The 22387-nt window shown below is 40.5% G+C and overlaps 1 protein-coding gene across 5 annotated transcripts in view; it reads left to right on the forward strand.

Moving 5' to 3' along the window:
- Nucleotides 1–1489: 1489 nt before the first annotated feature.
- hipk2 (homeodomain interacting protein kinase 2) overlaps nucleotides 1490–22387 on the forward strand; it is a 183908-nt gene continuing 163010 nt past the window's right edge. For all 5 annotated transcript variants that reach the window (XM_041795639.1, XM_041795641.1, XM_041795642.1 and 2 more), the window contains exon 1: nucleotides 1490–1827. In XM_041795639.1, coding sequence (XP_041651573.1) covers nucleotides 1809–1827 — 19 coding nt within the window. In that variant the 5' untranslated portion in view covers nucleotides 1490–1808. The remainder of the gene's footprint in view (nucleotides 1828–22387) is intronic.

The following is a 22387-nucleotide window of genomic DNA, read 5'->3' on the forward strand; positions in this document are numbered from 1 at the left end:
TACATGGTTAGAATCCTGGGAATCGGAGCGTCCTGGTGGTTCAAAATATGGCATATTTGCAATTTATAAGTAAGTGAGAAGTTGCAAAATATCTGCTGGATTATATCTGGCCCGTGAGATCATATCATATTTGTATTATTACTAGTCCACCAGTATGAGGTCTACAGATTTCCTCCAGTATAAAAATGTGAACTTCAACTTGATTATTTGAAATATCCTAAGTAGCCATAAAAATCTGAAAAAGTAAAGGGTAAGAAAAATTAGATTAAAAGTCAAGAATGTGGGGGGAAAAAATTATTTTAATTTTATATCATTTTTTCAATTTTGCAACTCAAGATTACAACTCAAGGTTATGATTTTGACTTTTCATTTCATGCTTTGACCCTTTCAACTCATAATTTTGACTGTATGTCACATTTTTATCTTTAGATTCCCAATTTTAAATATGAAGTCATTTTGACCTTTAGAACTCCTTACTTTGGCTTTTTAATCCAATATTTAGACTTTTAAACACATGATTTCAATTTTTTTCTCATATTTTGACATTATAAATTCATAATTTACACTTTTATATCATATTTTGACCTTTTACACTCCCAATTTTGAATTTAAATCATATTTTTGACTTTTTAAGTCATCATTTTAAATTTTAGCTCATATTTTGACATTTTCAACTCCTAATTTTGTTTTTTTAAATTGCATATTTTGAACTATCAGACTCACAATTTCAAATTTTAAGACATAATTGACTTTTAAACTCATGGTTTCAAATTTGACCTTATATTTTTTTCTTTCAAACTTATGATTTCAACTTTCTTCTCGTATATTTGCTCATTAAAACATTATTTTTCTATTTTTAATATCGTGTTCTGATCTTTTGAAATAATAATTTGGAATTTTTATCTCAGATTTGAGCCTTTAAACTTATCACTTTTACTTTTATGAATTTCCGAATGATTTATCATCAGGGCTGGGTTTTTAAAATATTTTATCACTGTGGAAAATGAGGTTGATCTTTTAAGGTTGTGTTGACCCTGTTCGGCCCTCAGTAGACCTAAATCCAGAGTCCTGCCCCTGCTGTGGTTGAGTTTGACACCCCTGCTCCAGCCAATTGGAGCATGCCACCTTGTTGTATATTTTTCTGTTGTTCCTGTCTTTTCAATGTAAACAAAATTTGTATTTAATTTAATCACTAAACACTCTGTCATTAACAGACGTTACTAAAATTACAATGTTAATACTCTTTCTGTATTAATATTTCATCATTTTTCATGCAAAATATTTTAGTTTATCATATTTTTCATATTTTTATTAAACATGATAACAATATGTAAACAATAAAGATAACAGATCGTAGTATTTGATTCGAAGACCACAGTGGTGTAGCCGATCATCTCCCCGCTGCCTGGATCGATGCGCTCGGCGCTCGACTATCTCACTGTACACCAAACTCGCTGCGCTCTGACCACTGCTGCAACTTTTGCAGAGACTCCTCACTCCACAGACATGTCGCACAATAGCTGAAGTAAAGCTGTCATCTCGGCTCGTCCTCTGAGCCTCCAGAGAAACTCCCGGCGGTCGGATCGGAGTCGTCAGCCTCTCCTCGGTGTCCCCCTTCGCCTCGGACTCTACGTTTGCACACGGCTGGATATGAATTATGAGCATTTTCCTCACTAATGAACCGGGCCAGTAATGCAGGAGACCGCGGCGACTCTCTCATCACTGTTTCAAGATGGCAGATTTTCATTGAGTTTTGAGCAGAAATCTCGCTTGATTTTTTGCCATGAATAACAGAAATCCTTGCACCGATGGCCCCTATATACGAAGGTAAGATGCTTTTGTAGATGTGCTGTTTTTCCTCCGTGCACTGGCTCGACTGTATCACTGTGATAGACCATGGAACTGCGGCTGCTCCGAGGAGGAGATGCAGTGCACCCTCTGCTCTTTTGGTCACAACCATCCAACATATATTTACATTAGATCCTCTAAGTATAAAGCAGGTCTGCTCTGAGATATCCTGCAGCTTTGTGCATTGAGGCTGCAGCTCACATTTGGAGGATAATAGTAAATAGTGAGTAGATTGTGCTGCCAGTGCCAGTCTGAGCTGTGTCCGTTAAAATAGCTCTGTAAGGCTAATGAATAAGGTCAAAGACACGCCATGTGTTTGTCTACATGTGTGTCCACACCTGGACACCTGGATATTTTAGTCTCTGTGTTTGTCCCTGCTGTGAAATCTGCTTTAAGAAGGAGAGAGAAGGTCGAACACCGATCGGTCCGAGTCTTGCCTTTATTTACTCTCATTCTTTCTTCATATATCCAATTCTCCACACCTCAGCCTTGTCTCAAAATGTTCCTGCGTCTCCCTGAGAAAAATTCAAGTGTTTATTCCCCTTCCTGAACCCGAATGTGAAGGTAAATCCAGCATATTCCAGCGAATATCGCTGCAGCATTGTGGCTGTGACTAATCCAATTGCGAGATAGCTACCCCGCGTGTTTCTCTGAATTGTTTGCTGTCATTCAGTTTCTTTAAATATTCACCCACTGTTATACACTCATAAATAGTCTTTGATTTGCTGTGTCGTTGCAAGGTGGGTTATAATTGTACAACAAAGCCAGCGGCCCATTATTGCATGTATTATTAGTGCAAGATCGCTGGTTTGTAGCAGCTCCTGCTGCAACTACACACACACTACCAACAGATTAAACACTCTGATCAAACAGAGACTTCACTATTATTCATTTGCATGCGATCTTGTGATTAAATTCAGCTCTAGCAGGCTAATGCATCACGCAGAAGTAAGGATGAAGCCTGCTGAGATGCTGCTTTGGCGGATAATCTCCAACCATATATGAAACAGGTTTACATGCAGATGAAAAAAAAGCTCATGTAAAGTTAATAGCACCGAACAAATGTTGGCTCATGCCGTTTAAAGTATTTATTTTAGAGAAGCATCATGTTCAACATCTCCTTGTTTACTCTATAGTCCCTCTGCTGGTGTCAAAGGGAAGCCCCTCTGTTCAAATCATCATTTATAAAAGAAGTGCATGTTTGAAGATGACAATAGCACTGCTGAATAAGTTATTAACTTCACTTTCATGCCATATAGGAGGCTATAGATGCAGTATCATGAGCTACATTCAGGCTGCAGCTTAAACTAGGGCTGCACAGTAAATTCATTATTGCCATATGAGCTTTGGCAGTGAATTAGGGATGCACTGATTCGACAAACAAATGATGTGGCATCAGATGTCAGGAGCTGCTGTGTTGTATGAATTAACCTTTATGTTAATCTGTGTCCAATTCTGACCCCTTTTAAAGTTTTTTTTTCTACAACAAATATTTGTTTCTTTGATTTATTTGCCTAAAATGACATAAATTGTTCACAAATACCCTTCATGATCAATCGTTACCTTGAGGAGCTTTATAAAAATATACAGGGTTGTTGTCCAAGAGCACAGGTGTCAAACTCAAGGCCCGGGGGCCAAATCCGACCCATGGAACAGTTAAATCCGGCCCGCAAGATGATCTCATATTTCTGTCATAACTGGCCCATCAGTCTGAGGTCTGCAGATTTCCTCAAGTATAAAAATATGAACTTATCCTTGATGAGTTGAGATATCCTTGTTAAGTCACAAAATCTGAAAAAGTAAGGAGTAAAAGTATTTAGATAAGAGGTCATGAATGTGAGAAAAGAAATTAAGTTGTGTTTTAATTTCACATTTTCAATTAAGCATCTCACAATTAGGACTCAAACTTAGGATTTTGATTTTTTATTTCATACTTTGAGCATTTCAACTCATAGTTTTGACTTCTAATATAATATTTTGAGCTTTAAAATTCATAATTCTAAATTTTAAGTGATATTTTGGCCTTTTTTACCAACTATTTTGTATTTTTTCTCATATTTTCAACTCCAAACTTTGACTTCACAATCCCAGTTTGACCTTTAGGCTCACAATTTAAAATTTTGAACCATTTTTTGACTTTTATTTTCATGATAACAAATCTTATTTTTCATTTTGACCTTTTAAACTCATGATTTTGACTTTCTTTCGGATATGTTTCCCTGTAAAAAAAAAACCCAAACAAACAAACATTATTTTTCTATTTCAATTTCATGTTTTGACCTTTTTGAACTGATAAATTTACTTTTCCCAGATTGTGAGCCTTTAAACTTATCATTTTAACTTTTTAAATTTCAAATTTTTTTATCACCAGTGCTATTTTTTTCATATTTTATTACCAGTGAAGTAAGGTTTACAGTTTGTAGTCAAAAAGGTGACCCTGTTAGGCCCTCAGGTTAGTCCTGAATCCAGAATCCGGCCCCTGCTGTGATTGAGTTTGACATCCCTGTCCTAGAGGGTTCAAAAATGACTTAGATCTGCTATAAACATACTTATAGTGACAAATAATTTCTAATAAATTTAACACTAAAACAAGGTTTTACTTCATGTAAATGATGCGTACTGACTATAAATCACACAAGTAGTGTCCAAATTGCCTGTAACAACAGAATAAGGTTGGCAATAACAGTAGCAGAGAATTGGGTGATAAATTAAAAATATGCTTGAGAAAGTGTCAAACAAGATGGGGTCGGTTTTAACCAGCATTGACAATAAATGTTATTTTGGGCTGCCAGCACGAATACTACATGGCTCATTTTTCCTAAACACTCCTCTGATCGTTAGTACACTCAAAATAATTCAAAATTGCCATTTTTTACCTTAAAAAACAAAGAATAGTCTCATGTAAATAAGGCATATTGGTCATAAATCTAAACAGTGAAAAGTTAAATGTTTATGAATAAGTTGAAACTAAGCTGGAGGAAATTATGTAACAAAGAAATTAGTTTCATTTAGAGCGTTCATACTTTAGAACCAGTGAAATCAGACTGTTGCCAAATTTGACCTGCAAGAACAACAAATGCATGATCCAAAAAATGAATGCTGGCATCTAGTGCACCTAACTGCTGATTCAGAGAAGAGGTTTATTATCAGGCAGAAGAAGTGACCTTACAAACTTTTGTCTGTGTTTGTGGTCAAACATGCATTGCAGGAGTTTAGCACCAAAAGGAGTAATGCAAATACATCAGGATTGGCACCAATAATCAGCTAAAATGATATTTCAAACATCCCTATCAGTATCGACCCTGATTTTCACAATCTGTGCATCTCTGGGTAAGGCATGGCAGCTTGAAATCTTAATTTATCACAGATGAGAACTACTCAAACAAGCAGTGCTTTCTTACTTTATATTCTATTTCAAGCAGTCAGATGAAACTCAAGACAGCTACCAGCTACCCTCATATCAGTTATTGTATACTCTGGATTCATGAGAAGCATGCTGCAAGCAGCAGAGTTCTTCTGTGTCTTCAAATGGAGCATGGAAAGTCATGATGGTGAGCAGTTAAGGTATGCACAGGAAAGGCTCAGGGACAAGGACATAGCTGTGGGAGCAACATGAACACCAGCGGATGGCTCCTGAGTTTCTATACAGCAATGTTGCATTATCTCTTAGCGGTTAAACACTTCTCCAGTTACTCTCCTTACCGTGGCCCATGGACCAGGTCTGACTCACCAGTGCCAGTCATCTGGCCTGCATGGACCTTTGGCATACTTTTAGCAAAATTGAACTTGTCATAACTTTATATAGTGCAGGCCAATTAGTCAAGTGTTGATTTCAGACACAAGTTTAGCACCTGATCATGAAAACAAGATTTGCTAAAAGACCATTTTCAGCATTTGTTGTTATACTTTAGCCATAGAAATACATCTTTTTGTCAGGTATTTGTTTTTATGTAACATTATTTTATAATACATTTATTTTTTCTCACCAATTTCTTGTTATTTATTGCATTTCCTCAAAGCGTTAAGAGTGTCTAAGTTCAATAAGTGCATCTATTCCAGAACAAAGTAATTGTGTTTGAGAGTCATGATCTCAGTGCCAATCAAAATAATCTTGAGCCGCCCTAACTCAACACGAAAGTAATATTATGCAATCATGATGAGGTCTGCCTCCTCTACCTGTTCTGATTTCCTTCTGCACATGCACTTCATTTATGATTTTGCTTAATTCTTTCTGGTTTGGAACAACTAAACAGAGCATCTGAGAATGTTTAACCACTACACTATTTCTACTACTGAGCATGATTACAAAACAATCGAAGCAACATCTACCATGACTTATTCATGCAGTGGGGGACACAGATGTCCAGCCATTGTCTTGATTATGTTGGTGAAATTTTGCCATAAGGAGAAACTATTATGGGACCTGTGCTCTGCATGGAGAAGCAAGAGACAAGCCGGCATAGGTGTCGATTGAGATGAGCATGTCATAGCTGCTTTTGGTCCTTAATGGCTAAGAACTGGACTCCATGGGCTCCACCACTGCTGACAGCATCGGGCCAGAACTTATGAAGTTGAAGTTTTGGAAAAGTTAATCTATTGGGATGGATGATATTTGAAGGGTTGTATGGTTTAAGTACTGGCAGATACACTAAAAGGACAAAAGATTTTGGTCGCCTGACCACTGCACCAACAGGGACTGTAATGACATTGTATTCAAATACACGAATGGATTCTGCAGCTACAACAGCCTCCCCTCTTCTTGGAAAGAGTGAAGACTTAGGTCTGAACTACATCTGCAATTAGGTATGGATATCAGTATTGCTAACATGAATCTATAAATATCAGCATGCCATAAGCATGCAAAGCAGATGGATTCACCCGTTCCCTTATTTTTCACTGGTGAATCCATCTTGCAAAGCTCCCGTCTGAACTGTTTGGGCCTGGTTAGAAAGTGACAGGACCAATCAGCGTCTAGGGGCAGTACTTTCGGGCACAGCTGCTTGACGTAAGCAAGCAGCAACAAGAGGCCGGTGCCGTTATGGTGGAAGAGGTCAGCGTGGATGCTGCTGAAGTGCCAGTTTTATCAGAACTTGACATTTCTTCATTAAAGGAAGAACAAAGAACAGCAGTAAGTTGTTTTCTTTTCAAAAACGACAAAAGTCGAGTACTTACATGTCTATAGTCGCCATGGTTCGTGTTATGCAGCTCTCTATGGAGTTTATTCCATATAGTAGCGGCTCTGATTGGCCTGTAAAGATGTGACAGACTCAGTGTTCATCCAGTCACCCTCTGAGTTTCTTTTCAAAGGCTCTGCCCTTTCCCAAACGCTGTATATTGAAGGTTTTCCAGATGGATGTGTTTCACACATCCATCTGGCGTGTCAGGTTAAACATATCAGATAACCAAAAATATGGTGCATCCCTACTTTTGATGTTGTAAATACCATAGTTTCCATATTAATAAAACATTACCTAAAACTTCCATTGCACGTCAATTTCTTGCACATAGTGCAGGTCTAAGACAGATGTAGACATGAAGTCCAAAGTAATTTAATAAAGATTTAAGGATTCAAATGTTAAGTGCCCATGTCTAGGCCTATAAAACTCTCTGTTTATTGGAAAAACCTTCCTGTTTTTATTCGTATCACCACACACAAAAAGAAAAGAAATCGCATTGCCACTTTTCCCCAGTATTCAGCCCAGCTTCAAACTCCTCATCCTCACTGTGCTCTTATGTCACTGGAGGAATATTGTAGCGATTTTTCATCGGGGGTGTTGAGGCTCAGAGGCATAGCCCGAGTCGACGTCGCTTCAACATGAAAAGAAAAGTTGAAATGAGACTCCTATGCAAAAGGTAATTAGTGTAAATTACATTCCCCGGCTTTTCCCTTCACCACAGAGAGGAGGAGAGGGGAGAGAAAGAGGCGGCAGGGGGAATTAATTACCCCGCCTGTCCTCCTCGGTGCTGGAGAGCGCTGTTATGTAGAGCAGTCATGGAAATGACCAAAGTCTCCAGTGGAAAATAGGGTTTTTTTGGAGGGAAGGAGGGGGTCTTTTACGTAGACTTAGACAGGCTATTATGGTGATTACTCACCCCCTCGGCTACAGGGAATCTAATAACTAAAATCTTTAAGATGAACTACTTCCTTTGATAGTTTCAAGTCGAGTTTGTTGAGGGAAACAGAAGACATTTGTATTTGTTTGCTGAACTTTATTACACGTTCATAATCATTTAAGGAGAATTATTGGTTTAATCAGAGTTAATACTTGTAGGAATGTTTATAAGACTCACTGGTGTTTGTGTTTTAGCGGATTCTCTCCATGTTTCTGTCAGTTTTGCCTCTTTTTTTAACATGTTTGCCTTTGGTCCTTCTTGGCTCAGACAGAAGGCCATCAGGCGGGCTGCTGGCAGGCCGGGCAGCGCTCTGATCACCCTGGGAGCTCGGTCTCATAACGCAAACTGACACCTTGATGGATGTCTGATGATCGGAGCAGGTCCAGCAGCCTCCAGCTGTGGAAAAGCTAATATTCAGACCGGGCCAAACCCCGCCTCGCCTGCTTTCCTCCCAGTGAGATATGAACTGAGCTGATGCGTGCATGTGTGCACAAGCATGCGTCTCTATCTGTGTACGAGTTGTACACATGTGCCATCTCCCATTTGCGGAGCGGGCCTGTGAGAGGATTAGACAGCTGCAGAGCCGGGCACCAGGCAGGAGGGAGGCTTCACTGTGGATCACAGGTCAACCAAACGATTCCAGAGAGATTCATTCAGTGCTGCCTGGAAAAAAGGATGGAGTATGACTCACTGATGATGGTGGTGGTGATAGGCGCTGCGGCAGATTAATGGTTTATCTGTCCGCACGGCCATTATGTGTTAATGTGACTCCGAATTACCTCATGGTCAGCAGGTACAGCCTGAACAACCTGCAATGTTTCCCACAGAATGACACTTTACCCAGTCAGTGGAAGTGGAGGGGGGGCGAGGCGAGGACCTACCCTGTTTATGATCTCTCATCTCTTAGACAAAGCCACTGTTCCCCTTGTCACTTCATCCTGAAGTTTCATTTCTTGTGTGGTCTGCTGTTGAAGTAATATTCACCAGCTGTATGTTTTATATAGAATTAAATGACAGTACTTGCATTCTGCAATGAGTCTCTCACATCGCTGTGGAGAAATTTTGGCCCACTCTTCTTTGCAGAATGGTTTTATTTCCGTCACAATAGAGGGTTTTAGAGCATGAATGACCATTTTAAGGTCCTGCATTAAGTCCAGACCTTGACTTGGCCACTCCTTCATTTCTTAAAGATATTCAGAGGTGGACTTGCTGGCGAGTTTGGGATCATCACCCTGCTTCATAACCCAAGTGTGCTTGAACTTGAGGTCACAAACTGATGACTGGATTTACTGGTAGAGAGCAGAATTCATGCTTCCATCATTTACAGCAATAGTCCAGATCCAGAAGCAGCAAAGCAGCCCCAGACATCACACTACCACCACCATGTTTGCTCTTTCAGCCATTTTGGAAGGTTCACCACTGATGCAGGTTTTCTCCATTTGTGGACAATGGCTCTCACTGTGATTTGCTGCCTTCGAAATGTCTTACCCTTTCCAGACTGATAGATGTCAGTGACTTTGTTTCTCATCTGTTCTTGAATTTCTTTAGATGGCGGCATGATGTAAGTGTGACAAATATGCTCAAAAATAATAGACATTAAGGAAGGGGGAAAATACTTTTTTACAGCTCTGTATACCTGAGTGTCCTGCTTGACTATTGTCCTACATACTCTTCTTTTCACTGTAGTTGCCCTTCTAGTAAAAGCGCTATTTAGGAGCAATGTCCCAAGTTAAAAATTAAGCTTCTTATGCTGTCTTTTTAAACAGTTTTGGAGTTCCTAGCTGCCTATCATCCTGTACTCCTGCCCTCTCAGATGATGGTTGCAGTACCATTTCTTCAATAATAAGCCTTCACACATGCTGCTCACCAAATGGGATAGGGAGGGATGCCACCCCTACCACCCAAGTATAGCATGATTAGGTTGGAAACAAAGCTGTATGGAGGCATATCTATACCTTGTAAAGTGGAGTTGGACATATTTCCATAAATAAATGGATCCTCCCACTTGGTTTTATTTCATTAAATGGCCAAATCGAGCTATAACCATAGCTTGATTTGACTGTGCATGTAAACGTACTAACAGACAGGAGAGAAAATAAAAACTGCAAAGTCCCATTGCATCTCAACTGGATCTTCTTCACCCAAAAACAGAGAGGCGGAAGAATGATGTGCTGGAGCGCTGTAGGCAGTGTTACTCCAGAGAAATTTGCTGAAGCGAGTATATGAAAAGTTGAGCCTGTTGAATAGCCAGAGGTATCTGCTCATATTCAAGGCTGGGCCCCCTGTGTCAGACTGGCCTCTACTAACCTGTCATTTCAGTTCAGGCTGATGTTACCCTCTCCACCTCCCCCATCTGTTTCTAAAAGCCTCAGCTCACACCTGTGAACTATTTCAGAACATCAGAGAGCTCGCATATTCCCCCGTCTTTAACCCAGAGCTGCACACGCACCTCATCTCACATAAAACTCACATTCTATCTCCCTCCAAAGCCTCGGCTTCTTCTGCTAAACGCTTCAACAAATCAATAGCAAAAGAATCCCTGAACACTGGATTTGACTTCCTTTTCAGATAGGAAGCTTTGAATAATGCAAAAGCGATACTTGTAAAGACAGCTTATCCATTTTCATAACCCTTTCAGAGCAAAGAGCCTTCCAAACAAGTCATGAGGTTATGCATCAGGTCAGCAAACAGATCAAACGCCGAGTGAAAGTGAAAAACAAGCGATAAACATTCAGAGAGGCACCTACACAGATTTGTGGAGTGATGACTCTTCTTCCCTGTGAGCTATTTAACCATCAGCCGTTAACGCCGCTCCCTCCCTCCCTCCCTCAGCGGGCTCTTCCTCTGTCTCCAGCATGGACAGTGAAGACTTAAACACACCGCTCTGCCTGTCATAACAGTCAGGAAGTAAAAGACCCTCCTCAGTTCCCCTGAATCTGCCATGGGGTGAGGCCTGGCTGTGGCCCCCAAAGGCCCCCAGGGTTCTTCCTGCAATTCTAATCAAAGTTTAAAAAGCTGCAACCTTGGACTCGAAGCCAGGGTCACGGCCTGTGAGGAAGATATCAATCAAGCAGCTCCAAACAAGCGTAAGGGGAAGCGGAGGGAGACAGAGGAGGCAGTTGGTGAGAAAGTCTCTCTGTCCTTGTCTTCTAGAGGTCGATCGTCCCCTCATACAGAGTAGCTTTTCCTGGTTTGCCTTGCAGTAAACTATCGTATGTCCAATAGTGAAAACACGGACAAACCTTACAGCTGTGGACATTTCATACATACTATACGCTTTACTTTTGGTAGAAAGAAGATGCTGATATCCAAGGCCACCCACTGGGGGGACACAGGGGCCCAATCATTGAGGGACCCATGGAGGCCAGCAAAATCATGGCCTATTGTGAAGTTGAGCAGTAATAACAAGATTTATTTTTAACCTGAATAAAAAACACTCTCATCCAAGGAGAAAAATACCAAAATAATTACATAAAGATGCAAAAATGGGCTAAAAAATGGGTTAAAAATGCACAAAATTGGGTTTAAAGTGGCAAAAATGGGAGAAAAGTGGCAAAAAAAGTTAAAAATTGCAAATTTGGTTTAATAAATGGGAAAAGGGGGCATATGAAGTTGTAAAATGGGGTCCAAAAATGGCAACATAGTTAGAAAGTGGTAAAAAGTGGTCAAATTGGGCAGAAAAAGCAGTGAAAAAGGGCTAAAAAGTGGCAGTAAAGTGGTAAAATGGGTTCAAAGGTTGCAGAAAATGGCAAAAATGGGTGAAAAGTTGGATAAAGGTGGCTAAATTGGGTTTATAAATGATAAAAATGGGTTGGAAGTGGCAAGAAGTGGTCAAAATTGCCAGAAAAATGTGTAATTAGGGGTTAATAAGTGGCAAACACGGGATTAAAGTGGAAAACATTGTCAAAATTGCTAGAAAAAGTGGTGAAAATGGCTTGTAGAAGGTTGTAGAAGGTGGCAAAATTGGGTTAATAGGAGGGTTAATAGGAGGTTAAAAGGTGGCAAAGTTTAGTCAAAAATGGCAAAAATCTGTTAAAAGTGGCAAGAAGTGGTCAAAATGGTCGGAAAAATTAGTGGAAAGTGATTGAAATCAGAAAATATGGGACAAAAGTGACAAAAGTGGTCAAAATTTTCAGGAAAAAATGGTGAAAAGGGGTTAAAAAGTGGCAGGGAAGTGGCCAAGTTGGTTCAGATGTTGCAGAAATGAACGTAAATGGGTTAAATATGATATTTAAGAGGCATAAATGGCAGAAAAAGTTGTGAAAAGGGGTTTGAAGTGGCACTATTAAATGATTTAACATCAGAGCCCAGTATTAGCCAAACACACTTTTCAGCTCTAAAATGAGGTAACTGTTAGTCAGGATGCTAACACCAGTGCTACTGATCCAACACACATACACTTAATAAATCACAGCTGGGTTTTACAGGGGCCCAGTCAAATCTGTGCTGATATCTGTTGACACGGTGGCTTTTTCTTAGCATTTATGTTGTTCAGTATCTGTATTAAAGTCTGGCGTTTGAACTATGCAGCATGTACAGGACACCTCAGCCTGTTTGGGTCTGATTGAGGTGTATCGATTTCCATCAGCATTGTCCAGGTGTGTTAGTCCAGTTTTGAGAAATTTGATTCAGTTGGAGTAAGATGTTTGCGTCTATCTTAAAAGTCCAGATTTAGTCAGACTGACAGAACGAATTGCTGTTTTCCTACTGCATGTAAATGTGCCATACCAGCCTCCTGTTCTGGTGCCTGAGCCATCTGTTTCAGAGGAAGGACTCTGAGAGCTGGGTCTGAGGTCCTTGAAGCTGGAGACCACATCAGTTGCTGACATTAGTCCGTTTTTATCGAAGGGGAAGGCAGGGGGGGGGATGCATGGAGCCTCAACCCCGTCGACTGCTTACACAAGGCATTTCCGTGTTGGTTGTCATGCATGTGTGAGGGCCTTTTTTTCTCCCTGCACTGTTGTTTCACACTGTGTTTGGTGTCAGCTTGTGTGGAACAGCTGCCTCTGGCTCTGACTAGCAGTTAAACGACTCCAGGCTCGGCTGAAGAGCAAACTGGTGGAAGGGGCATCTCATAGTGACTTTATCTGGCCTGTTACTTTAAAGTTCAAAAGCTTCATGTTGAAGTTTGAAATTGATATCTGCTTTATCAGCTTTTTTATCTTTCCAAATATAAAAAAGGGAACTTTACAGCAGCACAAATTCAAAGCTGAAGGGATTTCCAGAAATAATACACAGCATCAATGAGGGCCATGTCCACAGGACAGTGATCTCTGCTGGATAGGTTAACTTTTATTGGGTTTTGGATAGGGATGCATGCTATTATCATCATGCTAATGGTGTTGTCAGATAATAAATTAGAAAAGGAGTTAATTCAATATCGTGCATCCCTACTTTTGGCCGTCTATGAACACAAAAATGGCATATTGGGTGACTTCACATTGAAGGTTTGCAAATCAGCTTCAGAGTGCAAACGTCTTAAAAGTCACTATGCAAATTGCACTATTGCAGTTCCTCTGAAAACAGAGACTTTTTGCACATGTGCATTACAGTTCCAGTCAGTAGCCATGTGTGAGTAGGTGGACTACAAAAAGAATAGTGGACCCCCAATTTCTGTTTGTGTTTTTCCTTCCTATATGACATTTTGTTGAGGTTCCCTTTGGGGATGCACAGATGCATCAGTTTAACAAAGGTTTCAGCCAGTATCGGCGCTTTTTATCAGATTGCACATAATCTGGGCATGAACTGATGCCAATCTGTTGTGTCACACCAATTTAATGCTGGCTTTTAGCACACGTAATGGTGGGTTCAAAGAAGAGATTCATTGTTGGGCTGAAGATGTTATCTGTTGGACAAACTGAACTGTTTTCCTAGTCAGGCATGAGAGACACTAAAAAGTGCAGTGAAAAAAAGACATTGGTGTCATCCATCAGCCTTGAATTTTACAATCAGTGCATCTCTAATTCCTCTACCTCCCCCTTATCATCCATCCACACATGCAATAGCCATTTTTGCATTTTTACACCACTCTGGTCACTGCTCCATAGCAGGAAGTGTATGTCTGCATGCAGGTGTTGTTTCTTAGCTAAGCCACACTGCAGACTGTACATTACAACATGTTTAGTCAGATCTGAGTGTGTGCCCATTATCAAAACAAGTCAATCTAGAATTTTTGGAAGCAACACTGAAAAACAACTCTGTTTTCAGAAGATTGTTTTTGTATTAAAAAATCATGTCATAATAAAGTGGTTTGGAACAGCAGTTCTCAATTGGTGGGTCAGGACCCAGAAGCAGGTCACGAATGTGATCCTGGAAAGAACAGTGGCAAAAGTCTATGATATATATCTAGAATTTGACTTCATTCGTCATTTCATGATAAATTTTCATTATTTTCTAAGGTCTAGTCTTATTTATAGGGATGCTCCCTTTATATTGTGTTCTCTCCGAGTTTGATTTCTTTTTTTTTTTTTTTTTTTTAAGATTTATTTTTGGGCCTTTTCATGCCTTTATTTGATAGAGGATGGACAGTGGATAGACTCGGAAACAGAGAGAGAGCAGGGAGAGACATGCCACAAAGAGCCACAGGATGGATCTGAACCCGCGCCGCCTGCGTATATGGGTAGCGCCCCAAACCACTCGACCATCTGCGCTTCCACTGGGTTTAATTTCTGCAGTAACAGCAACATACAGTGAGTGTACTCACTTTGCGAAGCGTCTCTGTCGGCCTAGACCTCGAACACAAGCTTTGAGCTGCAGTGGATCAACTCACCTAATCTTGAGCCCATAGCTACACTGTTTTTCATTGTGATGACAAAAACAACTCCTTTAAGACCTACAGGAGCACTGGTGCTCCCAGTGCATTTCCATCTTTAACCGGGGGTAGAATTACAACCAAATGAGATGGAGCTATAATTCTTTTTGCATATAAAACTGGAGGAGTAACGCTAACATATCACACATTCAGTGAGTCCCAGTGTACTGTTTCCTTCCAGAAACATCCTTCCTTCTTTTGCAGAAATGTAGTAAAAACATCAAAAACAATGTACTTTAATGTAATCTGGACTATTGCCTTTCACAGCACTTCCTACTGTATGTGTACATGATGGCGCATGATGACGTTTTGTCTGCATGAACATATCGAGTTGTTTTCTTGCAGGTCACGAGTCGCACTTGTTATTGTTTCAACATTTTCTTCTGCAAACATTTGTATGTTCAAAAGTATCTGGCGCACTTAGAGATTTGATATCACTACTGTTCATAGTTTATTTTTATAAACATGCTGTCTTTTTGCAAATTGAGAACAATTTCATTTTATCTTTGTTTTTGCCTTCTACGGTAGGTCACAAAGGGTTAAAGGTGTATTATAAGCAATGACTTACTTGTTATAAGTCCATGATAATTCACAGAAGCAGACTGTGGTGTTGAACAACGTCGGAGAAGCAGCTGTAAACACCGTAGCTCTGTAGACTTGCTGGTACCTCAGCTAAACTTAAAGCTGCTATTTCACAAAATAATCTTGGTCAAGTGTTTTTATTTTGAATGGCTACAACAGGAAGTGCTGTGTTTTCAGTAGAAGCTTGAGACACCTCAGCAGGAGAGAAATGAAACTTAAAACTACAGGTGCAGTCATAAGGAAATGAACACAGCGAGACTTATAAAATCATTCTTCTGTGGCCTTATCCTTGGAGGCTTGTTTTAGGGGTAGAAGCAGAGTTGTAACAGCTGCATTTAAAGGCATTATCCCTTTTAATGTTTTAACACGGTGATATAATATCTTTACGATCTGGAGCAATTTTCTCTCTGACTTTGTGGTGCCAGGCTGAAAACATTCTGCAGTTTGTATTCAAAGATCTGGATGAAAGGAGAGGAAATGAACATAGATGTTAGATTTAAATTTAAATAACTGTATAAAGAGATTATATAAAGTGTTTTACAGCGAGGATGAGACCAGTATCTATTAAAAAGAACGGCGCTCTGAGTCTTTGCACCTTTGACACATTGCTTTGATCTGCTGTGAGAGCCACGGTTCAAACAAAGGTTCACATTTTACTGCTTCTCAATACAGCTCACCGTGAATGAGGCCTTTTGTTAACTTGAGCCTGTTAAGCAATAATTACACTGAGATTCCTCCGGCATAAAGAGCACTTTAAATGCTGCAGGTGTCAAATCATTTTCCTTATATGTTAATAATATCGCACCAAGCGGCATGAGCTGATCTGCAATTTGCCCGTGTACTATATATATATATATATATATATATATATATATATATATAGTACCCCACCCCCACTTCTATCTCTTATCTGCCCTTCCATCCCGCTCTGTTTGTTGATAAGCCGAGAGGCCATTGGCCAGCACACATGGTGCCCATGTGACACTTCAGCAACAGCCTGATGGCCAGATTGGAAGCCCCCGCCGTATGTGTGTATCTGTGTGTGTGTGTGTAATTGGAGGCCTGTCTGAGGAGAGGTCTAACTACTGTAGCTTTTTTGTTCTCAGTAATCATGACCCCCCCCACCCACCCAAAAAGCCCCCATCGCTTCCCGCCTCGCTCCCTCCCGGCTGGCACTTCTTATTTATTGCCATCGCTAAAACCCCCAAACCAAACCCGCAGCTTGTTTGTGGTGCACATTGTCACAGGTCTTAATCCTATTGTTTGTGATAATGTCCACCCGTACAAGTGCTTTTGACATCGCACACTCTGGAAAAGAGCCACCGCTGCTGCTGCTGTATTTACCACAGCTTGGCTAGGCCTTTCAACTCCACACGTTTCAAGTATAAAAAAGTTGAAGCACTCTGAATTAGAGAGAAGACGGGTACCAGTTTTGATGCTAAAATTCCCCCATGAATATCATACAGGTCCTATTTTAATTATCATAAAACCATTGCAATATCAGAGTAAATCATGTCCAGACAGCATGATATGCAGGTTCATTTACTGAGGTGAATGGGGATAAACATCAACAGGTCAACTGGAGATGTAAAGAAAGCTCTCAGGGTTGGGGAGACGTCGCTGTCTCTCTGCTCTGCTCTCTCGCCTGTGCTCCAGCTTGGTTCAGTACAGTTTACTAAGGTTGGTTCATTAAACTCTGCTCTTGCTTGTGTTTTGTAGCTGATGTCTGTCCAGTCTTGCTCCCTCTCACTGTGGTGGGAAATCCATTTCTTCTCAGAGATGTGGATGTCTCCCAAATGGTCATTTGGTACCAGTTTATGTGTATTACATGCCTACAGAAATGATGGTAAGAAAACCAGTTCTCAGCCAGGAGCTAGCTACTGTGGTTCACATTAAAGAGCTGCGTGTTAAAGGGGCTCAGCTAGCCTCTAAGCTCAGTACAAGAGTCCTCAAAACTCTTGTCTCTCTTCACCTGGTTAGATGATGCCAGACCCTAGGACAGGGCTCATCAACTCCATTTACACAAGGGCCAGCTTTTGCTTGACAGATGCTGTGGGGGCCAGACATTGAAATAAACTTTCAATGTACTATTGAATACTAAAATAATTGTGTGGTGACTGGCACCCATACCTGCACGCTCCCCTGCGTGATGAACACGCCCCCAGAAACCTAAAGAAAAATGGCGCAACCTTATCAGGGAGCCCGCATCCCGGAATTGCCTCAGTGCATTCAGAGTCTGTCTCCTCGGCCAGCCCTTTGCAGCTCGTGTGATTAAGTCTGTTAAACCTGCGCGTTTTCTCCCATCCATAATCTGGATTATTCTGGATTCCTTCGAGCTGGTTTCCTTTTCCTGTTCTGTTTGCCTGGAAGGCTACCACGTCTCCTCACGACGGTGTTTCCCTGAAAAACGAGGGACAGAGGTAACACCGGTTAGCCGGCTTTGATAGGAAGTGATACAGGAGGTCTCACTCCTAGGGAAAAACTGTTGCAGAAAGTGACTGTATTGATTTGTAAACAGGCGATCGGAGATAGTGACTCTGGGGTTTTGGGGACTGTTTGGATTGAACTGTGGGTTTTTCATCGAACTGTTGAATACACTATGGGAATCTTTGAAACTGCTTTTGTGTTGCGTGTTTTTTTTGTTGTGCTGGGTTTGGGTAACAGTGGGGTTTGTGTGAGTACCACAAACCATTTGTGGTGAAGCATTCGGGTGACTGAAACACTTATTTTGTCAGAGTTCACTCTGGCTGGCACCCCGACTTAACCCTGACTGCATCCACTACAATTACAACCTTTTACAAAATGCTGCAATCAAATAAAATAAATAGAAAATTGAACTTTTGCCTTTAACAGTGAGATCAGTTCCTATCACCTATACTGCAGCCAGCCACAAGGGGGCGATTGAGATATTTTAGCCACATATTTCTGGAGCCCTGGTGATGTCCATCACTGAGTTTGATGCTAAAATGCAGTGTCGTGATTGGCCAGCAGGAAGATTGATGAAATTGGTATGCATTAGAAGTTACGATAAGACTGATAAGTTTTCATTTAGTGTGCCAGACTAATGAAATGTTTTACTTGTCTGCTCTTTGTTTGATAAGTCGCAAGGTAGATATTGATCACCTCCAGGGCACGTATTTTGGTTTAGTTGTGGGGAAAATCATCTTTTTGTAAAGTATAGGGATCGTACTCAATCTATGTAGAATAAATACAGATGTTAGGACGAGACATGTGGCTGTTTTTCAGCAATTTGAAATAGATAAACCGAATGGAGTCATAGCTTTTCAACTTTTTACTCAAGTTCTATTCATCTTAGACCACTTCTGTTACAAACGGATTAGCGTTTTGTCTTCACACCAAACAACAGGGAAGAATTGACAGGGACTTGGATTGATAAGTAGCTTTGGAGTGTAAATATGTCTTTTAATCTGTATTTCTTAATTTTGATTCTTTTCTGTCCTCTCAAACATTAGGATAATGGATAATATGTCATTTAAAGCATATGCCATTAAAAAAATTATCGAAGTGTTGCAAATTTTATCACAAAGCACTTTTGTTAATGCACAATCAATGAGGATTTTATGTGTAATTTTAATTTTTCAAAGGTGTATAGTCGCTGAGCTGCTTATTTGAGTCATAGTGTTTTTAATATCAAATTCAATGAGATTATTGTTAATGATTAATCTTTTTTCAGCAAATTATAACAATACCGTGATGATACTAATAATCGTGATATCTTCAGTCATTATTGTGTGATATAAAATTTAATATTGTACTCTGAATGTGATGCAGAGCTAACAGTTGATACTACAGCTGGATGAGGGGGGGTAACTCCCGCTCTCACCGCCACTTCATTCAAACAAAAGATCCCAGCCGTCTCTTCATATAATGCGAGGCACGGCATGAAAAATGGTTTGCAGTTTTTTAATCAAGCCTCTCATAACCTCCACATTTTCCCTCCTCTTCCCTGAGAACGAGGCATGGTGGGAGGGTGATGGAAGCGGGGAGTGTTTACAGAGATATTACAATGAGAGGGACTGAACACACGGAGAGATAACGGCTCAAAGGTTGGGTGTTTTCTGCTATAAACAGAGCTACGGGGTCTTCCATGAATGGCCAGCCAATGTGGACTTAGCGCTGCTGCCCCTTCGCCACTTCTGCCTCCAGACCCTCTCGGTCATGGAAGGGAAGCGAAGCGATGGGTGGCTGCTGGCGGCCCTTTCACAGATGGCTGCAGGTACAGCGCTCCGCTTGGCTGATAACCAAAGGACTTCAAAGCTCAGACGAGCGCTCAAGCCCATTTCTGTCCAGAGCTGGGAGGCGAAAAAGGCACAAAGCAGAGAGAGGAGACGGCAACAGACAACGACTAGTCAAAAGAGTCAACAGGCATGGAAATGAGCAGCTTTAGCCCTGCTCCTCTCCTCTGCTGTCCTTTTTGTGAATTATCTGCTCTTATTATTTCCCTCAATCAGTCACTCTCCACTTCTCATCCTGCTTTTAAACTCTTTCGCTTCATGCTTTTTACAAACTGCATGTAGAGAAACAGAAAATGATTGCCATCGTTCAATTCCCCTTATTCTAATACTCATTATTACATTACTGTGCAGGCAGTTGAGATGACATTTGTAAATGCTTTCCAGAAAGGGCTTGTCAGTTAGTGCTACTCACCCCTCTTTTTTCCTAATTTCTTTCAGATTAGGGAGAATTTTAGAAATTCTGTTCTCCATTAAACTCCACTAACATGTAAAGGGGCCTGATCTGAAGTAGTAAAAGCGGTTTCTCAGAGGTTTTTAGACTTGTGATGCTTTCAACCTTGCAGAAAACTGCAATTTCCTGAAGTTTTTATACAGATGGAGATTGCCCCTTAAAGATCCAGTGTTGCATTTTTAAATCCGAAAAATCAATAGCGCTCAACCACATCCATATAGCGACTTATGGGTCTGGTAACATGACATATATTGAGTCAAGTCATGTTATTGTTGGGCCAGTAAATGGCTTATAGGACTGTTTCCAGACTTGGTCTGTGGCGGTTGCATCTCAGCTGCTGCTGATTTTTATTTTTTGGGTGCTTTTGGCACTTTTATGAATTTTTAAAGGAATAATGCAAAAAGACAGAGATGTTTAATAAGACAATCCTGTGGCTATTCCAGTTATCCTCCAGCACAGTCCTGTGTGTGAGAAAAACTTCCTTTCTTAAGGCATTATGTAACATTTAATAGCAGGATAGATGATTGATTATGCATTTTATATCATTCATTTATCCTTAAACTCTATATTTTCAAGAAGGGATCTTCAGTAGTTTTGCAGATGATAAAGCCAAACTTAAACATAGATGTTACATATTTATTTATGCACTATATGAATATTTCTATTTGTAAATGTTGTTCATGCAGGCTGCAGAGATCTTAAAACATGAAGCATTTCTTTAATTTGCCCCATAGCTTTGACTAATCCTGTTATTTTGTTCCTGCATTCAGCTTTTCAAACATGTTTTTTCAGACTGATTTATAGTCAAAGCATGCATAATTTTCTCTGCTCTCTAAAGTTATGGTCCTTCTTATGCTGAAATGTTCTGGAATGTTCCTGGCTCGCCCGTCTCTAAAAGTATGGCCCATCATTAAAAAGTTAGGTATGTGTATTATGTGCTCAACAGGAAGAGCGAAAGCACTACCTGTTTATGTTTCTGAGCCGGAGTGTGTGCAGCATAAAAAACAGGCTGCACACCTTTTAGATCCACTCCTCACTTCAAAGCCTGAGGCACATCACGCCGCTCTGCCCGGCAGCCGTTTGAACTGACCCCTCCGTTCAGCCTGAGAGACAGAGAGCAGGGCGGGGAGCGACACACAGATAGGCTGTGACAGAGATTGAAAAAGTACGAGAGGGGAGGAGGGGGGGCTGGCCTGGAGGGATGAATAACCTCTTCTGAGGGCTCAAAGTCCTTGGGGGGCAATGCCGGAGGTCAGGGCACATGTGGGGGGGAGGCGGTGAGGCAGTCAGTTATGAGGGGGTCACTGGTCTTAGAGGGTGTGAGGTGGTGTTTGTGCCGTTGGGGTCGTAGATCTCACCCCTCTTCCCCTATAACCTGTCTCCTTCTTACGTCAGGATCAGAACTCGTCCGGTGAGGGGCCCAATGTCTCCTCAGCTCATCTGATGGAGCCAAGCAGCTGCTCAGACTCACATAAACAATCTCCTAGCCCCCGGAGTGGAGAGTCAAAATTAAATTTACTCACACTTCTGTATCTAAAAGCTTTTAACTAGTGGTGTTAATTGTTAATTTTAGATGTTTAAATGTTTTTATTATCAGGTGTTTATTTTAATTATTTTAACTTTATGTACAGCCCTTTGAAAGCATTTTTCACAAAAAAAAATATTTTTATTATAATTATCAATAAATTAACATTTAAAATACTACCATTTACTTTCTTTTGTGTATGAGATAAATTAGTACATTTATGGTGTTTAAATGAAGAGATATTAAACAAACTAGAGTTTTTAAACTTATTTGTGGTTTGTAAACCAGAGTGTCTTAATTCACTGAGCAATAATATTTATAAACTGCAGTAGAGCCCAGCAGACAAACACATCAGGTAGAAAATAACTTGCGTGGTAAAGTGAATGATCAGGTGTGCTGTTACCCCGAGGTAGCTGAAGTTGCTGACTGATGTCCAGTGGTCTCTGGTCAGTGTAATAAATGTAGCTCGTGCCAGCTGCTCCACTTTAGTTGCCTTTTTAGCTGTCATACAGTTCATGGATTCTTGTGACAGTAGTTCTCGTAGGTGTTCTGTGGTACGGGTCATCCGAGGCGACCCTGATGAGGTCTTGAAGCCCCTTGTCGTCAACGATGTCAATGGTCTGCAGTCTTAAAATCAATAGTTTTACTTTTTCTGAAGTATTTTTGGAGGAAGTATTGTACTTAGCTACATCATAACACCCTTAACAAGGGATGGAGATCCAAACCCAGTTCTGTAAGGACCCAGTTCTCTATTTTTAAAACCTTGGAATCAATAACATTTTAACAATGCGTACTGCTAC

This window comes from Cheilinus undulatus, linkage group 9, assembly GCF_018320785.1.
Source record: "Cheilinus undulatus linkage group 9, ASM1832078v1, whole genome shotgun sequence".
Taxonomy (NCBI): Eukaryota; Metazoa; Chordata; class Actinopteri; order Labriformes; family Labridae; genus Cheilinus; species Cheilinus undulatus.